The sequence below is a fragment of the Piliocolobus tephrosceles genome, chromosome 15, assembly GCF_002776525.5.
Source record: "Piliocolobus tephrosceles isolate RC106 chromosome 15, ASM277652v3, whole genome shotgun sequence".
Lineage (NCBI taxonomy): Eukaryota > Metazoa > Chordata > Mammalia > Primates > Cercopithecidae > Piliocolobus > Piliocolobus tephrosceles.
This window is the reverse complement of record NC_045448.1, coordinates 30,140,753-30,163,819: the sequence shown is the minus strand read 5'-3', so window position 1 is coordinate 30,163,819 and position 23,067 is coordinate 30,140,753. Positions and strand designations below refer to the sequence as shown.

Genomic DNA, 23,067 nt, shown 5'->3' with positions numbered 1-23,067 from the left:
GGAAAGCCATTAACGTGTTTTTTTTTTCTTACCCATACTTCTTAGCCTATCAGCCTCTTGTGTCATAGGCTTTTATCAGATGGTAACATACCACAACTATATTTTCAATAACCCTTTGAATAATGATTGTCATGTATTAGCAGATGCTTTGTAGCAGCAAGGTTGTATGAGGTGCCCATGAAAATGGGGCTCACTTATCTATAGCACTGGCCATGACATGGGTAATGGGCATACATGGTGGGTGACTATCCCGGTCATCGTAAAGGCAGTCCCACATGGCTTGCACATCAAGTATACTAGCTGCTTTATCCTGAGTGTTCTGCCTCGAATTTATAGGGGAAGTTGGACAGTTCCCATTCTCAGGGTAAACAGATCTTACAGGGACTTTTTTAATCCAGTCCACTAGACTAGCTATTCTTCAGGAATAACCTGTGTGTCTGGATCATGTTTAGCCATCTGCAATCTTTCAATAGTGAACTGTGGGTCCTCCATCAACCCAAACATTTCTTCCATTCTGCAGCATTTAAAACTAAAGATACTGCCCCTAAATTACTCTCATAGTCCATTTTAGTAAAGGTTCCTCAGGAAGCTAATGATATTGATCTACGAAATGCAACAAATCCTTGTATACTATACCCTCTGGTTTCAAGTTACTTGGTTTTGCTTTTCCCCGACATTGACTACCTTCTTGGTAATCATAGATCTGAGAGGTATTTTGTTGTTGCTGCACAACTTTGCCCTTGTGGGGGTCTCTGAGGCTAGTGGCTGAAGCTCGGCCTGAAACCTAAGCTTGGTGCAGCATCAAAGTTGGACCCAGCACTCTCTGTTTCATTTTAGCTATTATAGATAATAACCAAGGGATTGTACGGTTCACTTTTTTCTTATTAGCTTGCATTTCCTTATGCATCCAGTGAATCACCTCTCTACGAGTTGGATCCATCTCTAAATTTCACTGGTAGTAACTGAGTGCAGCTGCAGCTGCATACCATGGGTGGCCATGTGGCCACCCAGGAATCAAAGGTTTCTGACCATCACCATTTCATCATTTTTCTTGTCCACCTTTCTGAGCCAGGGCCCTTCTAGCAACTCCCATCTCTCTGACAGCAATTGGTAATCAACTTGACCTGCAACCCTTTTCCCCTCCCGGGAGGTTGCTCTGTGAGGCTGGAAGCACCTTACCTCTAATCATGCCTGTATCTTTCCCGTGACTAGCTCTACCCTGGCTATCAGTCACGAGTAGCGTACACAAAGAAAATCCTTTGAAAATTCCAAGGATTTTAGGGATTGTATTGCTAGGAAATGGGGACGAAGACCAGATGACCAAATACATATTTTACAGCATCAAATAACATGTTACTTTTGGAGTTTGGCCAAAAAAAAAAAAAAAAAAAAAAACTGGAGTTTTGGCTCCACCTGAGACCCATTCAGTACTGGAGAGGGGAATGAGGACATAATTGACCTGTTTAACAAGGCTCTCAGGTGCTCATGCTGCAGATAGGTTTTTTTTGTTTGTTTGTTTGTTTTTTTTTTTTTTTTTTTGAGACGGAATCTTGCTGTGTCGCCCAGGCTGGATGCAGATGATTTTTAAAACCTAAATATGCAAAGTGATGCTTAGGATTATACAACCTTTAACGATGCTTTGGAATGTGTATTTTATGCTTTACCACAGAAATTTCAGTTTGAGAAGCCCAATATTTTAAAATAAGCCATACAATTAACACTCAACTTAAGAGTATCCACCCTAATTTCTGCTTAGTTCTGCTTTCTTCCTATAATAGATATCTTATCAGTGCAATGTGCTAGCCTGATAAGAGTCCTTCAGTTTAATCTTGCTTTATTCCCAATTCACATAGATTAGAAGTAAATTTATATGGCTCCTGGTAGGAAACAGGTGTTAAACAGATGAACGATTAGTGGATGTTTAAACTGAGATTTTTTTATAACTGATGTTTAGGAATGAATCATCATAAACATGTCTGAATATTTTACAACTGGTAGTTTAATTCTGCCCCACCAAAAATTACCTGTTGACTGACTTAAGCCTGGGCTTGGGCCCAGCCTCTGATTTAAACATGACTTTATGAGTAGGTAAATTTAGGAAACAGATGGTACTGATATTTTCCCCCTCCAATCCCAAAGTAAAAACTCCTAACTGTAACTTAAATCTTCACATAATTACTAAAATTATTTTTAACCAGGAATGTTCACTTGAGAGTCTAAATAGAAGTACTTTAAGATCAAAACAACTTACGGTTATACGGCCACCTAAAACTAAGGGGAAGAATCTTCCTCTTCGGTCAGGGGAAAAAAAGCTTAAATCTGTATATTCCTCAGTAACCTACTTAGTTAAGTTCACCTGTACTTGTTTAACTCTCACACCCTAAAGCAAAACTCATTCCTATTAATTAGTATCCCCATCTCAAAAGAACAATGGTTTCTGTAAATAATCCAAAGTAGACCTTCATTCATTCATATATATATATTTCTTTCTTTTTTTTTTTTTTTTTTTTTTTTTTGCAAATGAAGTTTTTAAAAGGCACAGAGGAGCTTGTTGCTGGTACCTGCCAGTCACCTAAAAGTTTACCCAGTAATATGAAATTTTTTTGTTTATATATACTGAACTATAGTTATCAGTAGCTAAGGCAAAATGATCTCAGAGAAGTTAATACTGGCAAAGTCAATGTCTTCACCCGTGAATTAGGCAGTTAACCATGTCAGAACGTCACTATCACTGCCAACTGAAGAAAGCTACAGGTACTCAAAGATACCAAGTATGTGTTCAGAGATAAAAATTAAGATGATCACTAGACAAGATCAGTGGAAAATAAGTAGCAGTACTGCACCAATGCAAGACAAAATATACTTTATTGTGACAGCAAATGCACATAGTGCTGTAGGTAAGGCATGCTACTAGGAATCTGCATATAATCAAAAGCCAGTATGGAAATGAATGGAAATGAATGCTGTTCTCAGATTGAGTCCATGGTGGAGAAAGGGTAGTTTGTGTCCACTTATTTCAAATGCAGTATCATACCTACTTAATCAGTTACCTATGCTTCTAACCAACAGCCCAGTGGCAAATAAGAGGAACTTAACTGTACTCAGAAGTCACTTTCAGTATCAACGACAGAAATATTTCACTAATTCAACTGAGGCAAATTTCCTTTCTAGACAAAGGACCTAGAAATTGGGCATGCAAAACATCCATCCATCCATTCATTCATTCAAATAATTAGCCAATTTTACCATCATTTAATTCCACCAGAAACAAATACTAAAATACCTAGAAGTAGTTTGGATAAAGAAACATTTACATTTTAATACTTTGTAATGTCATAAATTTGGGGCTAAAATAACACCAGGTCAAATTTGATCCCTTTCCATTTGAGGGTACAAAGTACAGTTTTGGTTTCAATAGCTGAACTTCTGAGGGAAGAGCTGAAAAAAATGCTTAAGAGCTCTAGGCCTTTGATGGAAACTATTAGGCTCTACAGACTTGTCAAAAATCAATGTAAAACTGAGGGGAAAAGGCTGAAATGCTGTGTAAAGCAGTATTTTCAGATAAGTTGCTTCATTTCCCCCTTTTCTAAAACAGATGCAGATTAAATGTTTTTTGCATGAATGCACATTGACATTCTGTTCATCTGTTCTCTAAATGCAATACTGCAGGTTTAAACAGTATGCTTTCATTTAAACAAAGAACGTTATATGCATGGTCAATTTAGTTTAAGGGATGAAAAGAAACTTTACTACTATGAAAATTGCTTATCAAATACTCTCTTTTATAAGGTGTCTTTAAAAGCAACACAGGACCAAAAGCATCCAACTATTACTTTATTTATATTACTATGCTTAAGTTACATGGAAAAAGACAACCCAGCAGTTCTGTCCCATCTCAGAAGTTTCCAATCAACACCAATTATGTGGTGACAAATAACTAGGAATGGTGACATCTTTGGGTCAAGACTGACAAGGAAGAATGGGCTCTGGTGCTACGGTTCATCTCCAACAAGAATATGGCACACCGGCCAGCACAAGCCATGCTAACACTGAGCCTTTAGCGCTGGGCACAGATTCGGATCTCTTCTCTGAAGCTAGCAAATCAAGTGAGATAACTGGGTTTAAAAGAAAAAGTTTAAAATGAAGCCCAAGTTTAAAAACCATACTCCTAACATTTTCCTTTCAAAATTTACATAAAACACACTTTTTCACTCTAACAGCCCAGATTTTTTTCCTTACATAGCTCACCACATAGCTGCAGACTCTTCTGCCTCAAGATGTAAACATAGGGTAAAAAATTAACGGCATCTGCATAATATTCTCTCTACACACTGCTGTTGGATGGAAAATACAAAATTAAAAAAAAAAAAAAAAAGAAAGAAAGGTTCCATCTTAGATTCTCACAACCTCTTGTTCCGCAGTTCATTAATCCAACTGTGATGCTAAGGTGACAGTGTATGTAAGTAGATTTTTGTTTGCAGTGAAGGAGACCTGGGAAAAGATGGATTTCTCTCTGTATCTTCAAGAGTTATCAGATGGTACATGCTCCTCAAAGCCCTCACTCTCTCGAACTAGAGCACGTTCCAGGATCACGCGGCCTTCCTTATATCGCTGGCTGTCTTCAGTGGCAAACTCATAGATCCATCCCAGTTTGCTATTGCAGTTTTTGCAGCTCACATCTCGAACCATGTGGCGGCCAGTGAGCATGACCCGATCTTGAACTTCACTGTACTGCAGGTTAACTACCTAAGGGACAAGGAAAAACAAAATTGTGAAGGCATGTGAGTTATATTGCCAAGTATGTGCAAAATATTATGGTTAATGCAACAGCAACTTCAGAAAAGGAGAAAAAAGTTGTTACTTTAGTCAAACCTATAATACCCAAGACTTATTTATAGAAGCTGCTGGGGCAGGCAGACATCTGGAAATTGCACAACACTAGACATCTAATGCAATCATGCACTACTGTACTAGCCTAAGTCACACTATTTAAACATACTACATTTCTGTGTTGCAGGTAAGAAAGAGTCCTGGAATTGGAGCCATAAAATGTAGGTTTGGGTCCAATTGTAGTAATTCATCATTATTCAATGATGAGTGCAAGTAATACAATCAATGTAAAAGAACCTAATGCCCCATAGTTATTCCATGAAACAGTCTGTTTCTGAAAATATACTTTATATATAGACTGGGACAGATTAAGCCAACTACAGACCATATATCTGCTATGCATAGTTTTAAAGTGAGTTCAAAGACAATGAACACAATGAAGTGGGTCTGAGACAACCTGTGGCGAATTTCCACTGATTCTGAATACCCAACAATCTTCTACACTTTCCTTTTCTCTAAGGGCCAGATAGTACATATTTCTGGCTTTGAGGGTTATGTGGTCTTTGTTGCAACTTTTTAACTCGGGCACTGTAGCATGAAAGAAGCTGTAGACAATACGCAATGCACAAGCAGAGCTGTGTTCCACTACATTTACAAAAACAGGCAGCTGTTCTGCTGCAGTGTGCCCTCCTCTGTACCGAAATAAATGTCAAAGAGTATGCTCCATCAATTTTGAGAAAAGCTTCTTTCTACAGGGAACAGAGGAGTACCCCCTGGGGAAGTTTATCTGATCTTCTAAGAACAGTACCCTAGACTAGCTATGTTCCTTGGCCTAAAATACTTGGAAATTCAACTTTCCTATTATACACTAGATTCCAGGAGGCAGAATCACAGCATCCAACTTGAATGCAAGCCAGAAATTAGAGAGACAGGCAGAATGGGCACACACTTGCAGATCAGAAACACTCTTCCTGTCAGCAAATCCATGTAATAAACCCAATAGAATTGGAAGGATGATTGGTGAGCATGAATTAGAGTATGAAAAGTTGGTTAGATGATCCTTATTTGCTGTCAAGTTATAATAGTTTAATGCCACTATCTCCCTATATGGATAAACCAGTGACATGTGGAGAAAGGGAGGTGGGTGTCTTGACCCGTTCCTTTCACAGTCTGCACTGAAGTCGTTACCAAATTCTTACACTGAACATTTCCTGAGGCAACAGGAAAAGCATATGCTTCTTTATACTTTTTTTTTTCTTTTTTCTTTTTTTTTTTTTTTTTTTTTGAGACTGAGTCTCATTCTGTTGCCTAGGCTGGAGTGCAGTAGAGCTATCTCGGCTCACCACAACCTCTGCCTCCCAGGTTCACACGATTCTCCTGCCTCAGCCTCCCAAGTAGCTGGGACTACAGGCGCGCAACACCACACCCAGCTAATTTTTGTATCTTTAGTAGAAACGGTGTTTCACCATGTTGGCCAGGCTGGTCTCGAACTCCTGACCTCGTGATCCACCCACCTTGGCCTCCCAAGGTGCTGGGATTACAGGCATGAGCCATTGTGCCCGGCCTACTTCTTCAAACTTCCAAGGTTAAAATCACATCCTAGTAACACCTTCCTAAGGTCCCATCAAAGACGAGCTAGTGGGCAATCATTTCTGCAGATTTCAAGCTCTCATTCTGATTCTTCCCGGTATCTCTAAGCTCTGAGGGGGTATTCTGGTGTTGCTGTCAAATACAGCCAATGAGCCCACTTAGGATTCAAACTTTTTCTCACTAACCTTGTTAAAAAGAAACGCTCTGCCAGTGGCACCTGTGAAACGAGTAGAGATGAGTTCTGAGCGGTTGGTCAGGATCGTATCACAGTTTGCACAAGAAAACAGACGGGTACCACCGATATGATCAAGGAAAATTCTGCCCATTTTTATGGCTGAAGTTCTAAAAACCTAGGAGCAAATAGAAAAGGATAAATGCATTATAATGATCATGATATCACCTACTTGGGGGGTGTCATAGAGAACCATTTATACACATATTTATGTAATCTCTGCTTTGTAGTACTCGATATGTGAAATAGCTGATCCTGAACAAAAAGATCCAAAGTTCACACACTGAACAAATAAACAGACATGCCTAAGGTAAGATTTTAAAGCAGTGAGCCAAGGAAGTAAACCTATTAGCCAAGGCTAAAGAATGGTGTCACTTCTCTTACGGTTGGTGTGGAAAGAGAAAATGGAAAGTGGAATTTCAGAAAATGAATGATGTAAAGCACTGGCAAAGAGGTGAGAAAAAGGGTTTAGCATAAATGTTAAGTATACGTTCTGAGCATGTATAATTTCAGAAAAGAATTGTGAGGTTCCAGTGGGATACGAGCAGAAAAAGGGGCAATAACAAAACAAGAAGAGTAGTCTGGTTTCAGAACATGGGGTGAGTAGGTCTGTGATCACCAGGTGCACTCACAACTGTATAGAGCTGATGACTAACTTTAAGCCAATGTCTAGGGAGCACTGCTACTAGGTACTTACTTCAAAATTGTCACAACTCTGTGAGGTTGTTACCACCACTTCATAGATCACCGAAGTCTAAAAAGGTTATTAACCTGTCAAAGCCTACAAAACTGTTAACTACAGAAAAGTAGAGAATGCAATTCACCTAATTCAAAGTTCTTCCATGATCCTACACTGCCTCCAAAATGGTCCAGGCTGGCATAAGGCTAAAGCAATGAGAACAGAATAAGGGAAAGATAAGCTTTCCCATACATAACTTGATTATCTTTAAGAAATCTTACTGATCCAATAAATCACAGAAGGGCTGAAACACTGAAAAGATGTAAGTTTGAAACATATGTCTGAAACTAGGCTAACACTTTAACATTCAAAAGTTAGGGAAGTTACTATATGCAACTTCTTAAATCCATTACAACTAATTCTCGTAAACAGTATTCTTAAAGATCTAGATCTAGTCAAGAATATACCACAGTTTTAATTTAAAACATAATTTACTCTTGGGTATAGTTATCAGCTCCTGTGTTTTAAATATTTATTATACATCTTTCCAAAGGCAATGCAGAGCTAATATAACTGCCACCGTGGAAAAAAAAACACCAAAAAAATCCAGAATGCATGTTTGTAATGAGAATCTACTGTTGTCTTAAGATTGGGGGAATTCCATTACAAATTTAAAAAGAAATTCCATTCCTTCTAGTCTATGAACTTCCCCAGCCATTAGGCGGTCCTAATGTCACTAGAAATGCCATCACAAAAATCATTATGACACCTCTTAAACATCATGAAAGTTTAATAGGGAATAAAAAACAAATGGTGAATATAATAACAATGTGCAGCTAGTAAGAGGAAAACCAGCATATTAACAAGAGTCACAATGAACCTTGAACTAAAACAGACTTAAGCTATAATATCTAACTTTCTAATTACATTTCTATAAAATGACAGCAAAAGGAAACACTTATTGCCTTATTTCAGCCTTTAAGATTACCACATTATTTTTTTCCAGATGATTAAGAATACAACACTTGGCCAGGTGAGGTGGCTCACGCCTGTAATCCCAGCACTTTGGGAGACTGAGGTGGGCGGATCACCTGGGGTCAGGAGTTCAAGACCAGCCTGGTTAACTAGTGAAACCCTGTCTCTATTAAAAATATGAAAATTAGTCAGATGTGGTGGTGCACGCCTGTGGTCCCAGCTACTCGGGAGGGTGAGGCAGGAGGATGGCTTGAACCCAGGAGGCACAGGTTGCAGTGAGCCAAGATCACGCCACTGCACTCCAGCCTGGGCGACAGAGCGAGACTCCCTCTCAAAACAGAAAAAAGGATACATTTATTATTTATTTACATTTAAGTCAGAAGTTGCAAATTTGAGGCCTACAGGCTGAATTCATTTGGTAGCTTAGGAATACAGCAGTGAACAGATACAAAAACCCTTCCCTGAAAAACATATGTGGACATGTGTGTTTTATCTGGGTCAGTTTTTAGTCTTCATTTTAAAAAGTTGAGGTGACATTTAAAATTTGAAAGATCTCATTAAAGAGCCTGCAGTTTGGATTTATTTTTAACAACGGGGACGGCACATATTCTCCTATGGCAACAACTGACTATAACTGAGCTGCAGCCCCTAACCCTCACCAGGCCATTTTATTTGCTCGGTCTCCACTTTGCTTCACACAATTACTTCACCTGTTTGGTCCTTGTACCAATATTTGAATTTATGACTCCTGATATAAATAAAACGTTCAACAAGCCTGTGAGCAGCTAAGTTTGGTCATGTTTCTGAATCTTGATCAGAAGATTAAGAGAAGGGAGTCAACGGCATTAACAGAAGGGAGCAACGGCAAGGTTTTAGAGTCTCAGCCATTGAGGTATAGGCCTCAGATTCTATGTCTTTGAAGACTAGTATTTGTGCAGTCATTTGTAACCTCCAGCGAGGGCTTCTGGGACTCATTATTTTCAAGCCAATTTCCCTTAAGACTTTTAAATACAATATTCATGTTGTAATTTATTTCAACCATAATGGAGAGTAACTAGCTGTTTCTACATTGATCACTGTGACACCATGCTGTTGTGGTAAATATGCTGGACTTCAAAGTGAACTGCCCTTATACCTTCCGCCTACATCATTTTATCCTTGGCTAAAAGCTACTGTGATCATTTCCTACTGAGGGTAAATAGACTTAACATGACTTTTTTCCCTGATTTCAATTCCATCTATTTTTTCCTCTTTACCCAAGTATTTTTACTGGATTCAATTATATGATTCATTACCAAGACCAAAAATATCTGAGCAAAACCTTATGTTACACTATTCCTAGTTGTGGTTGCCATTTATAGAGAATATATATATATAGAACTGTAGAATGTGGTTTTTGTTTGCTAAGAAAGATAAGAGAATGCCACAGGATCTAGCAGAAGCAAGCAAAACATCACTTGCTGTCAAAGGTCTTTAGGAAGTAGAAAAACCTCTGTAGGGTCCTTAGGATCCAAGGGGTAGCCCTGGCCTTTGCAGGGTTAGAAACTCAACCTAACACTGACACTACTCAAACTCTCAAGAGGCTGACACCCATTAAAATGCCACTGTTATGGTCTCAATGCTTGTGTACCCCACCCCCCTAATCATAAGCAGGTGATTAGGTCACGAGCACAGAGTCCTCAAAAATGGGATTACTGTCCTTATAAAAGTGTCCCAGAGAGCTGCCTTGCTCCTTTCCATCATGTGAGGACGAAGCTAAAAGGTACCATCAACAGACAGTGAATCTTATCTTGGACTTCCTGGCCTCCAGAACTGGGAGAAATACATTTGCTGTTTATAAGCCATCCAGTCTACAGTATCCTGTTAGAGCAGCCAGAATGAACTAAGACAGCCACTTTATTATTTGAGGACAGTCATTAAAAAGCTAAGATATAACACTTGAATCAGGCTTCTCTGGACCTGAACAACATATTGAACTCTGCCTTAGACCTAATAATTACTTAGCATCTACACTGTATGGGACACTGTACTTGGTACTTACATACCACATTTAATTTTGACAATTTTTAAAGTAGGTATTTATCACCTCACTTTTATAGACGAATTAAAGAGACTGTGACTTTCCAGAAGTGGCCAAGCCACTGCACTCTATTCTCTCCCTAGTGATTACAGAGGGCTGTCAGAATTACTCTCTCCCTCAGGGTGTACCATCAGCCCCTCCTGCTTCCATGCTGTTCCCCCTGTATTGCCTATCTTGGTTGGTGTCAACTGCAATCACAAACTCTCCTGCACTAGAAACCCTAGTAAGTCATTTAAAAAACTGCAAAATTAACAAGACTTCCTAAATCACTTTTGGAAGTTTTCCTCCCTCCCCTTCATCACTGTATTAGATTCAAACTCTCCTCACATCTGGATAAAACTTTTAGGGTCAGGGAGTGGGAACTGTTAAACCCAACATACATTCATACATACCACTTCATTTCTGCTACACACAGCTACAAAAATACGGTCAAAGGCATGTGCCGCCCCTTTCTAAAAGCTCATAGAGGCTGCTCCCTTATAAACTTTGAAACTTTTCTGACAGAATAGAAAATTGCTGTTTTAATGAATACTATAAATGACAAAGTTTACTCACTGTAAGTGTACAATTCAATGACTTCTAGTCAATTTATAAAATTGTGCCACTATCACCACCAACTGGCGTTAGAATGCTTCCATCAGCCCCTCAAAAATTCCCACACCAGCCTGCAGCCAATACGTTCTCCAACTCTTGGCCACTGGCAACCACTGATCTGCTTCCTGTCTGATTGCTTTTACATTCAAAATATTCCCCAAGTATGCTAATCACCCTGGTTGGACTTAGAGTAATCCCAGATCTCTTCAGCCACGTATTGCTAAAACATCTTAAGAGTGAGCTGCTTTCACAGACAGCTAATGTTTGGTGTTGATTCGGGGGGCAGCTTACTGTGTCCTTTAGTAGCAACACGCAGACTTTGGTATATGTCAGTGCTGAAGTTCAAGTTTCTAGCTCAAATGAGAGCTAAACTCATCATAAAGCTTAAGTTTTATTTAAGATGTTCCCTACCTTATTAATGTTATACATAAGGCCTCTTTGGTATTACCTTCTTGTAGGTCCAGGTTATAAATATCCTAAAAAGGTTGAATAAGAAAAGCACCAAGCTTGACTGTTTAACTGGAAGCCTATTCTTAGTTTACTTGAAATTACCTGAAATAGTGAGGGCCTGGGATGAAAATATAAGTGAAATTTATAGATAATTTCATAGATCGTATTTTAGTATTATTTTCAATTTCCTCCCTCTCCCACCAATAGCATATTTAGCTATCTAGAACTTCCAATTTCTCTTTTATCAGAAGACTCTGGTGAAATATCAAAAACATTTTCGGATCTCTGCCTTGTTACAGAATTTTTTTTTAACTACAGAATCTGTTAAGAGGGAAAATAAGGTGATTCTCTTCAGAAATCTGCCAGAGTCTCCAGGAATGTATTATTTTTAAATGCATGATGGATATGATGGACTATATAATTTCCTAGTTGCTTCCACATCAATAAAACAATTTTCTAAAAAGACTATTGGTTTATCTTACACATACACTATCAAACGAAATACGGTATCTTATTCACTTGTCTGGCTCATTGCTAATTGTTTTCCTTAAAAGCAGGGAAGGCTGTGGTCAATTCAGCTCGCCACCTGTTTCTGTACTGCCCACAAGCTGAGAATGAATTGTATACTTTTAAATAGTTGGGGGGAGGGGAGAATATTTTCTGACACATGATTATATGACATTCACACTTCAGTGTCAAAGTTTTCAGGAACACAGCCACGCCCATTTGTTTACACTTAACTCCTTCCACTTTACAATGGAGAGGTATGAGGAGCTGCTACAGAAACCTTCTGGCTTGCAAAGTTTAAAATATTTTTTACCTGGCCTTTTACCAAAAAAAAGTTTTCCCTGCTTAAAAACACATTCTGATAGTGAAAGAGCTTTGCATTTAGAAAGCAGTCTTTCCCAGAAAAAATGGAAACTTGGTTGGTATTTGGGATTAAGGCTAGACAGGAGTATTTGAAAAGATCAGTTTAATCCCATTCCCCTTTTCTTTACTGATTTTCTAGCTAAAATCCTAAACTTTCTGTAACCAGTTCAGCATGCTGACGATCAACTCTAATAAAGATTATAAAAATAGAAAATATCTACCAGCTGCTGTCTCTCTCTCCACCCCCAGGTCTTAAACTGTAGAGCTGAGACACTGGAACTCTGGAGATTCCTAGGTTCAAATCTCAGCTCTTCCCCTTAATAGCTTTGGAAACACTGTGTGAGTTCTCCTCTCCTGTTTCATCTGTAAAATGGCGAGAGTAGCAGCCATCTCTGAGTTATGAGAAATTAAAAGGAGATACTCTATTCTGAGAACGGTGCCTAGCACACAGTGAATGCTCAATAAAGGTCAGTAAAACTAGATTATCTTCTTCAACATTCCCCATCCCGCGGTGGCTCAAGCCTGTAATCCCAGCACTTTGGGAGGCTGAGACGGGCGGATCATGAGGTCAGGAGATCGAGACCATCCTGGCTAACATGGTGAAACCCCGTCTTTACTAAAAACTACAAAAAAAACTAGCCGGGCGAGGTGGCGGCACCTGTAGTCCCAGCTACCGGGGAGGCTGAGGCAGGAGAATGGCGTGAACCCAGGAGGCGGAGCTTGCAGTGAGCTGAGATCCTGGCCACAGCACTCCAGCCTGGGTGACAAAATGAGACTCCGTCTCAAAAAAAAAAAAAAAAAAACATAAAAAACATTCCCCATCCCAACTTGCCCTATGACAGATGAGAAAAGCATGGCCCAGAAAGGATATGAAACATTAACAATTAACTGGCTTCACTTCCTATTATGCTAAAGCTAAGCGACCAGGTGATAGAAATTAGAAGCTGGAGGAAAGTTAGAAACCTTCTGAAGCATGTCACAGTTCTAGGTCTTAAAATAGGTACTTGTTGTCTCTATAATTAATAGTCCAGTTTGGTTTCAACCCTGGCAAGTGGAATTAGTCAAGGGAGACACCACTTCCCAGCCCTAAAAATACCAGGGAGGGTAGGTATTGCATCTCATAGGACCTTCTGATGGGTGGAAAAACACCCAGTTCACAAACATTTCCTTACTAAATGAAACCATCGCCTCAGGGCATTTCCATAGAATACACACTCCACCAGATCCCCAGTGTCAGACAGACCACAGTGGGTTTTCCATTGCACCAGAAGATGGGACAAAGGCAAGGTACAAAGACTCTGCTGCAGGGAACTGAGTATGTAGGCATCTAGCGCAGAAGGGGTTAAAGGAACCTGCCCCTTGCAGAGGTGGTTTTGTTTTGCAATGATTCTGCTAAAATGGAATCCGGTGGAAGCCAGCTTTCGTATCTCGTTTTTAATCTCTTCCCTCCCTCGCCAAAACAAAGGATAAAAACCCAAAAAACTTTTAAGAGTGCTGGGTTGATTACTATAATAATTAGCACTTATGGCTATTGTAACTTCATCAACTTTTTATACTGAGTTGTGACTAAACGCTATTAAAAAATCTACATGGGAAAACAGTTTGATCCATACAACCAACTTTCCAACTTTTGTGCAAAATATGTAACAAGGTAAGTTTTCAGTGACACAAGCAAGCTCTGCTATCCTCTTGCAGTACGCGACCAGTTTACTTTGCTGTGTCAAATGATGTCCTGGTTGTGGAATCAGGTCTTCATTTGCAGTAAGTTTTAAGGATATATTTTTGTTCTCCCCCCTCAATAATGCCTTATTTTTTCCTGTTAGATGATTTTCAAGTTCACTATATTTCAATAACACTTATATTTGTTTAAATATCAGAAAATCAGACTAGTCATTTAACTCAGGAAGCCGTGTGTTAGTGCACAATCTGAGTTGGTCATACCCCCCAAACCCTAGTAAGACAATTTCATGATCTCGTTTCTTGTGATGCATTACCAAAAGCCTCTAACTAGGTGGACTGACGTGTAATCTGTCTGGCTTCCCGTCCCAAGTGTCAAGCAGCAAGTTCAGGTCTAGCTAAGGTTCAGTTCCTGCATTACACTGACATTACTACACCAGGATTACCTTAAAACTGACACTGATCTCTATAGGCATTCACCATAAATCTAAAATGCTATTTTGGGCACAAGTATACCTAGGACTACCTTCACGTCTCATGGACTGTTTTTCAGAGGGTAGTAGCTGCTTTAATTTCTTCTTCTCATAATTTTTGACCTTATTTCCTTTCACTTTTATTTTTTCTAAACCTTTTATTTCTCTCATTACTTAAATAGAGAAAAGGGAAACTAGAGAAAAGTTCGCCATGATGCAACCAAGTAACATTTTCCAAGTCACATATATTTTACTAACGTCTCATAACGTACTATTTAACTTCATATTATTGCTCGATTGCATTTGTCTATGACTTTTGATTAAGTTATAAGCTTCTAGAGAAACTATTCTAAATTCTTTGTACTTTACTTCTTACCTAACCCAGTATAAGTATGCGATAAACGTTCAGGAAACGAATCCACCAAGGCACTTCACTTCTGGGATGAATATGTACCCTGGGAACACCATATGCCTTTTGGTTCCTCTATGGTGGAATGCAGCTGCAACGCTGTATATGTGGCTATGCAAAGTTAGCTAATATCCTATTCCTCCCAGTTTCTTCACCACCAAGTGTACTAATTTTCCAAAAATACAAGGTTAGCCCGAGGTTACTTCAGGTTTTCCATCTGTCAAGACGACGTGGAATAAAAATCCTCAGATTACCAACAGATCTCTGTAAACAGAAAAAGTTTAAAAATAAATGAGCTGAACAGCTTCCCAGACTCTCCCTTGAAATGGAGATTAGTTGGCGTCAGGATTAACCAGATCTTTGTAGTATTTCAATTTCCCACTCCCGCTAATCCGGACACTCGTTTGTCCCATCTACCTGCAGAGGAGGATACAGGAAAGGGGTTGCAAGGGCACGCCCACTCTCCCAACAGCAAGCGGAGAGCAAGCGGAGGCCCAAAGCTGGCAGAGCTGGGCCGGCCCGGGCTACCCCCCGGTGGGCTCGGCCGGCAGCCGCAGTGGGACCCGCGAGCGCCCCCGCTGGCCCAGCTGATGGCGGCCACGTGACGCCCGCCGGCCAATCGGGAGGGCCCGGGGCGGCGGAGCGCGGCGCCAGCGGCGGGGCCTCCCCCGGCACAACAAACATGGGCAGGAAACAGCTGAGCGGGTGGCCGGCGGGCTCTCTGGGTCCCGACACCCAGCGGGCTGCACAAGCATCACCCCGCGCTGTCAGCCCCGGGTCCTCTGGGCAGAGGAGCGGGGGAGGTGGACGTTCAATAGGGGGTACAAAGGGAGACACCGCCCCCGCCCGGGGGCTGAGCCGCTAGGGCCGGGCGTGGGCCCTGCTCAGGACGGCTCACTCCGTGCGGTCATCGCGGCCCAAACAACTCGGCCAAGTTCCGACTTGGCTTCGAGGCGGAGACCGGGCGCGCCCCCGACGCTGCGGCGGGTGGGGGCGGGGCGGGCGCGGCGCGGCGGGTGGGGGGTCGCGGCCAAACCGTCCGCCCAGGGGGCGCCGTGGGCCTCGGCGGCTGGCCGCTGAGGGCGCGGCGGGGAAGCGGGGCGGAGGCGCAGGCGCCGCGCAGAGGGGTCGCGGCTGTTGTCGCACCGGTCGCCCGGCTGCGCGGCGGGGGCGGGCCGACGACAGTCGCCGCTCCAGGCCTCACAAAGAGCAAACAGCTCCGCGCGTCCGCCCGCGGTCCTGGCGCCGGGGCCCGCCCTGAGGGGTTGGGGGCGGCCGCTCTGAGACCCCGGGATGAGTGCGGCGAGGAAGAGGCACTTCCTGCCTGGGCCCCCCACCCTGGGCCGATCCCCGAGTGCCTCGAAGCCACCCGACCCGAACGGGCGCCTCAGTCTCCGCCGGCCCCTAGCCCAGCCCCTCCCACGGGACTCACCCGGAGCGGCGGTGAGATCCGCGGCTGCCAGTGGCTCCTCGCTCTTCAGCTGGTCTGAAGCCCCTCGGCCACCCGAGTCTCCAGGTTTAGTCAGGCCCTGGCCTTGGCCCCGCCTCTCCCTGGTTGGGCCTCAACGTCAGTCATCCGGCGTGGCTCCGCCCCTCCCGCTGTCAACTCTCCCGGTTGGCCCAGAACACTCTTCGTTTCTAGGCCCCGCCCCTCTCCTCTGCTCCGTGCGTTTTCCGCGGGGCCCCGCCCCTTCTCTGGCTCACCCTCCCCCACTCCCGCACCCCTCCGCTTCGCGGCCCACCCCTCCCAGAAGCCGCAGACCCAGGGCAGGCTCGCGACAGCTCGCCCCGCCCCTGACCCAGCATCCCGGACTCGTACAGCCAATCAAAGAAGCTAACTCTGCCCCCTCTCTCGAGGCGGCCAATGCCGTGAGTCCGGGGACCACCACCCCCTTTCAGCTGAGAGCACACAACACAGCATCCACGTGAGTCAGCTTCTTAAAGGAGAAGGCTCAGCCTGTCTGCGGCAGCTGGGAGACTTCGCGCGTCATTAGCGTCACCAGGTGGCGGCTGGGGCCCAGCTTCCGGATACCTAGTGAGGCCCAGGGATGACAAATGAAAAGAATAAGCTGTTTCCTAGACGAACAGCTGCCTAGGTAACTAAAGTGCACGGTGTAATTCGTTTCTTGGAGGCCGTTTCCTCTGACCACCCCTGGTAGAGCGCTGCCTTTTGCTTTCAAACCCCTAGCCCTGGAGTCTGAGCACATAGGCCCTACTAAAAAACATCTGTGGATAAAGGATTTTTCAACTGCTCTTGACTTTATTTACAACTCATTTGAATTTTTTTTTTCTGGATACTGGAAATGATTCTCAAAAAGATGAAGAAATTCAGTGTTTTGTATGGCGAATTTCTGCCTCAGAGAGAGAGATTTGTTTATTGTAAAGGGAAGCTGTTCCCTTAACCCTCATCAGTGCTTAAGATGGAAGGTTTTGCTTCTCATTCCATTAGAGTTGCCCAGGTAATTACATCTCTGTTAGCTGACTTTCAGAATAAAACCAAAATATTTGATGACGCATACCTCTCAGATAAAAAATGTAGGTTAACATTTGGGGCTAGTTTGCAAGATGTTTAAAGTCATTCTTGGTGGAAGAGAAGTTCTGAAGCAAATTCTAGCACTTGACTCCCACTCATCCCCAAATCCACAAGTATTTTCGTTTAGTTCCTCTGAAGTTAACCTGAGCATCAAAGGCAAAAAGGACTAGTTATCTTTTGACAAGTGAGTTTTCCAGGAGATAAGGAAGTTCTTTTGTTTTGTTTTTGTTTGTTTGTTTCATACAGAGTCTCGCTCGGTCACCCAGGCTCGAGTGCAGTGGCGTGACCTTGGCTCACTGCAACCTCCGCCTCCCAGGTTTAAGCAGTTCTCCTGCCTCAGCCTCCTGAGTAGCTGGAATTACAGGCGCCCACCACCATGCCCGTCTAATTTTTGTATTTTTAGTAGAGATGGGGTTTCACCATATTGGTCAGGTTGGTCTGGAACCCTGACCTCGTGATCCGCCCGCCCTGACCTTCCAGAGTGCCGGGATTAAGGCATGAGCCACCCGGCCAGAAGTTTTAAATATACGGTATTTTAGTTTCTTTTCCTTTATATTTCTTTATTTTCAATTAATATTAATTATTTAATATAAAAGTTACACGTTTATTGTAGGAAGGTCATACTGCCTCATTTGATAAGAGACTTCTGTCTTCTAGCAGCTTCATATGTATCCTTCTATTCTTCCCAAACTGAATGTATTATACATAGAAGCATATTGTACTTACTGTTTTTCAGCCTGCTTTTGTTTTTCACTTAACAATGTGCTATATAGCCAACCTTTCATGTCAGATGTGTCTTTTATCTACAAATTTACCTTTCTCTCCACAGTTTTCCATAGTATGACTTCACCATCTGTTTTTTTTTTTTTTTTTTTCCTTAGAAGGAGTCTTGCTCTGTTGCCCAGGCTGGAGTGCAGTAGTGCGAACTCAGCTCACTGCAACCTCCACTTCCCAGGTTCAAGGAATTCTCCTGCCTCCCGAGTAGCTGGGACTACAGGCGCCCACCACCATGCCCGGCTAATTTTTTATTTTTAGTAGAGATGGGGTTTCACCATGTTGACCAGGCTGTTCTCAAACTCCTGACCTCAGGTGATCCGCCTGCACTGGCCTCCCAAAGTGCTAGGATTACAGGTGTGAACCAATGCACCCGGCTTTCACCATCTTTTATAGATATTTTTCTGCTGATAGACATGCGGGTTGCCTTCAGTCTTTGGCATTAAAAATAATGCTGTAATTGACAACTGTGTACATGGATAAAATATTCAAGTATTTCTGAATATAATCACTTGGAAAGAGAGCACAATGCTTAAACCTGCAGAAATGAACACTTTAGATATCAGGTAAAACAGTGGGGACGATGTTTATTGATTTAACAATACATATAAAATTCTTCCTGTTGTAAGTGCCTTAAAATTATAACTTTTAATTTTCATAACAATCCTATGAGGTAAGTACTGTTATCCCCATTTTATAGATGACTAAACTGAGGTACAGTGATTAACTAACTTGTTCAAAGTCACCCAGTAGACTTACCGACTACAGTATTCATAAACTTGAAAAATAACAATGAAAATCATATTTTAGAAAGATGAATCTAGATGATGATGATGTGCAGAGGGAAGGCAGGCAGACAGAATGGAGCTAAGGTGTGCAGGTTTAACTTTAGCAGGAAGAGCTGCACAGGACTGACTTTATACCTGGGCTAAGGACGGAATTTTCAAAATCAGAGGTTTTATCCTAGGTGACTGATAGGGTGATGGTTTCCCATTGCCAGATATAGGGTGGTTGAGAAGGTTGATTTGGGGTGAAAGGCTGGGTCTAAGCTGATAATGGGACACTCATTAGAAATAAAGAGTATACAATTAAAGGTGCTTTGAGAAATATGTAAGAGAAACGAAAAAGAAAGGGTGAGAGGTTTGAAGAAAATCTTGTTGGGCTTTCAGTTAGAATTGTGTTTTACCAGTAAAGTAATTGGAATAATTGATACTTTATTGAAACTTTATAATACTAAGACTTTCCCACCAAGAACATGGTGCATTTTTTTTCCATTAATTCAAATGTTCATTTATGTCTTTCAGTAAAATTTTATGGTGTAGCTGCCTTCCTCTAGGTTTTTTATATAACATTTTAGGATTGTATTTAGGTATTGTATATTTTCTGGGAATGTTAGGGGCTAAACTGTGTTTCTCCCACTGAAATTCATGCATTGAAATCCTAATCCCCAGTACCTCAAAATGTGACTCTATTTGGAGGTAGGAACTTTAAAAGGTGATTAAATTAAAATTAGGTCATTAGGGTGGGCCCTAATCCAGTCTGACTGGTGTCTTTATGAGAAGACGAGATTAGGCCACATGGAGAAACCAGGGATGCCTGCACACAGAGAAAAGGCCTTCTGAAAATGCATTGAGAAGATACCATCTGCAATGCAAGGAAAAGGGCCTCAGAAGAAGCCAAACTTGCCAACACTTTGATCTTAGACTTCTAGCCTCCAGAATTGTGAAAAAACACATTTCTGTTTAAGCCACCCACTCTGTGGTGTTTTGTGGTGGCAGCCCTAGCAAACTAATGCAGGTGGCTACTGTGAATGGGAACTTCCCATATTATATATTACATCTCTAACCAGTTATTTGTTTTGTAGGAAACATGATGATTTTGTAGTTTATTTTCCTGGATTTTCTGGATGGAAAAATGTTTTTGTCTGTAAATGATCACAGTTTTGCTGCCTACTTTCTAGTCATTTTGTCATTTTGTCTTTTGTTTCTTTTTTTTTTTTTTTTTTTTTGAGACAAGAGTCTTGCTCTGTCGCCCAGGCTGGAGTGCAGTGGTATGATCTCAGCTCACTGCAACCTCCACCTCCTGGGTTCAAGCGATTCTCCTGCCTCAGCCTCCTGAGTAGCTGGGACTACAGGTGTGTGCCACCATGCCCAGCTAATTTTTGTATTTTTAGTAGAGATGGGGTTTCACCATGTTGGCCAGGATGGTCTCGATCTCCTGACCTCATGATCTACTCGCCTCTGCCTCACGAAGTGCTAAGATTACAGGCACGAGCCACTGCACCCGGCCTTTTATTTCTTTTTAAATTCTTGGTCGTGTATCTTTGAGTATATCTGTGAATATTTCTGTCAGACAAACTCATAAAAGTTATTACTAGTTTGTAATGTTCCTTTTTTTAAATAATGGGCATGCAATTTTATTAAATATTTTTTAGTGTCCATTGAGATGACCATGTTTTTTTTCACTTTATTCCATTTCTTTATATGTATTACATTAGCCCATCTCCAACATTAAACTAGCTTTGTGTTTCTGGGATTAAAAACTTCTTTGTCATTTGACATGTGCTATTACTGATATTCTTTGAATAAAATCAAAAACAGGAGTATACCAATGTATACCAACATACCCTGCTGCTTTATTTGAGTTATTGACTATACTTTCTGTCTGAAATTGTATGCTGTGTCCCCAATTGATGACTCTATTTAGTAACTACAAACTATGAGTCAGGCTTTCAGAATGCCCTTCTTTTTATTTATTAGTAGAGATGAGAGCTTGCTATGTTGCCGGTGCTGGTCTTGAACTCCTGGGCTCAAGTAATCCCCTGTCTTCTGCCTCCCAAAGTGCTGGGATTACAGGCATGAGCCACTGTTCCTGGCCCGAGTGCCCTTCTAATGGTGCTTCCGTGGACCTCTCCTTTGCTCTGATTTTCTTTCTCTTGCTTTTGGAGCTGCTCTTTTACAGGTGCGACCACTCTTCAGGTGGGTGAAATCAGCTGTGAGTCTCCCATTGCCTCTGTGTACTTCCCACAGCCTAGTAAATTTTTTCCTTGTTCCTCAAGCCCTGGAACATTTGGGCCTCCACCCACCTGTCTTACTCTCTGCGGAGGGTCTTGCCTCATAATTTAGAGTCAGATTAAGACTGGTGGAAATGAACTGCCTTACATTTTCTGTCTCAGCATATCTTCCTCTATCACCTATTTTCTCCAGGTTTGGATAAAAGGTAGTCTCTCCTGATAATTCTCAATGCCTGATGGACACCTATTCCAGAACACTCTGCATCCTGGAGCTCATTCTGTCCTAAGTGGATCCTATATCTCCTCTCAACACAGAGACAAACAGCAAACATTCATTTAGGCCTAGGACCGTCGCTTCCCTGTGTCTGTTCATGGACCACAATACCTTGCCTGCTTCAATGGCCGCAAGTGTTTATCATCTCTGTCTTGTCTGGGCTCTGCATACAAGTGACCTGCCCTCATATCCAACACTCCAGTTTAGACCCCATAACCTCTTACTGGTCGGTTCTAATAACCTTTTAATAACTTCCCTCTGTCTTTCCCCTTGCTTTATATTGAGATCATATTAATTGTTTCCCCTCCATCTTGCTGCCTGGATCATGGATGATGCCTGTACCACAGGGACCAGGATGCCATCTGGGGACAGTGGAGCAGTGAGCTGGGAGGAACCTGGATCCTGAACATCGTGTGGAGTACAGGTGTCATAAGCCTGAGGCTGGATTTTGTGTGTGTGTGAGTGAGTGTGTGTTTACTTTAACCTGAGCTTATGAGAGCTCTGGGTAATGTAAATAGAATAGCTCCTTTAGGAAGTGTCTTAGTCAGTTTGGGCTGCTATAACAAAAATGCCATATACTGGTGACTTAAATAACAATTTATTTCTCATAATTTTGGACGCTGGGAAGTCCAAGATCCAGGCACTGGCAGATCTGGCATCAGGTGGGGGCCTGCTTCCTGGCTTATAGACAGTTGCTTTCTTGCTGTATCTTCACTTAGCTGATGGAGAGATCATTTTGCTCTTGTGTCTTCTTATAAGGGCACTCATCCCATTTGTGAAGGCTCCACCCTCATGACCTGATTACCTCCCCAAAGCACTACCTGCTAGTACCATCACATTGGGGATTAGGCTTCAAACTATAAATGTTATGGGGAAATGAGCAATCAGTCCATATCAGGGGAAATAAATATATGTAATTATAATCACAAGTTAAGTAGTTAAGATAAAAAATATCAACACCTTATTCTGTGCATGGCCCTGCCAATTTACTAAAAGCTATCATAAAGGACACTGATCATAAAACTTAGCCAATCATTTCAGCCTGCACAAATTCTATATAGTATTTGAAATAATCAACCAAACATTAATTCTTCAAACTTTGTTTTGTTTTGTTTTGAGACAGAGTTTTGCTCTGTCACCCAGGCTGGAGTGCAGTGGCACAATCTCGGTTCACTGCAACCTCCGCCTCCTGGGTTCAAGCAGTTCTCTTGCCTCAGCCTCCCAAGTAACTGGTGCTATAGGTACGTGTCACCCCACCCAGCTAATTTTTGGTATTTTTAGAAGAGACGGGGTTTCACCGTGTTAGCCAGGATGCTCTCGATCTCCTGACCTCGTTATCCATCCACCTCAGCCTCCCAAAGTGCTGGGATTACAGGCTTGAGCCACCACGCCCAGCCTCAAACTTTTTCTTCTCTTGGCTCTGGAAGCATAGTACTCACCTATGGAAGACAGAATAATAATACACCCAAAGATGTGTATACCCTCATCTCCTATGAAGATGTTGCCTTACATAGCAAAAGAGACTTTACAGGTGAAATTAAACTAAGGGTCTTGAGATGGGGAGATTATTGTATTTTACCACAATTTAAAAACTAAACTAGGTTTTCTAACATT

General features: G+C 41.9%; 1 protein-coding gene across 2 annotated transcripts; it reads right to left on the bottom strand.

Annotated features, from left to right (window-relative positions):
• Positions 1 to 2,846: 2,846 nt before the first annotated feature.
• YPEL5 (yippee like 5) lies at positions 2,847 to 16,458 on the bottom strand. Of its 2 annotated transcripts, XM_023217287.2 has the most exons (4): positions 16,292 to 16,458; positions 14,827 to 15,123; positions 6,606 to 6,770; positions 2,847 to 4,746 (listed from the first exon to the last, which is right to left on the bottom strand). In XM_023217287.2, the coding sequence occupies exons 3-4, from the start codon at positions 6,744 to 6,746 to the stop codon at positions 4,522 to 4,524; spliced, it is 366 nt and encodes a 121-aa protein (XP_023073055.1). In that variant the 5' UTR covers positions 6,747 to 6,770; positions 14,827 to 15,123; positions 16,292 to 16,458; the 3' UTR covers positions 2,847 to 4,521. The 2 variants fall into 2 exon arrangements, with proteins under 2 accessions (XP_023073055.1, XP_023073054.1); XM_023217286.2 differs by lacking the exon at positions 14,827 to 15,123 and having other exon boundaries at positions 16,292 to 16,448.
• Positions 16,459 to 23,067: the final 6,609 nt, after the last annotated feature.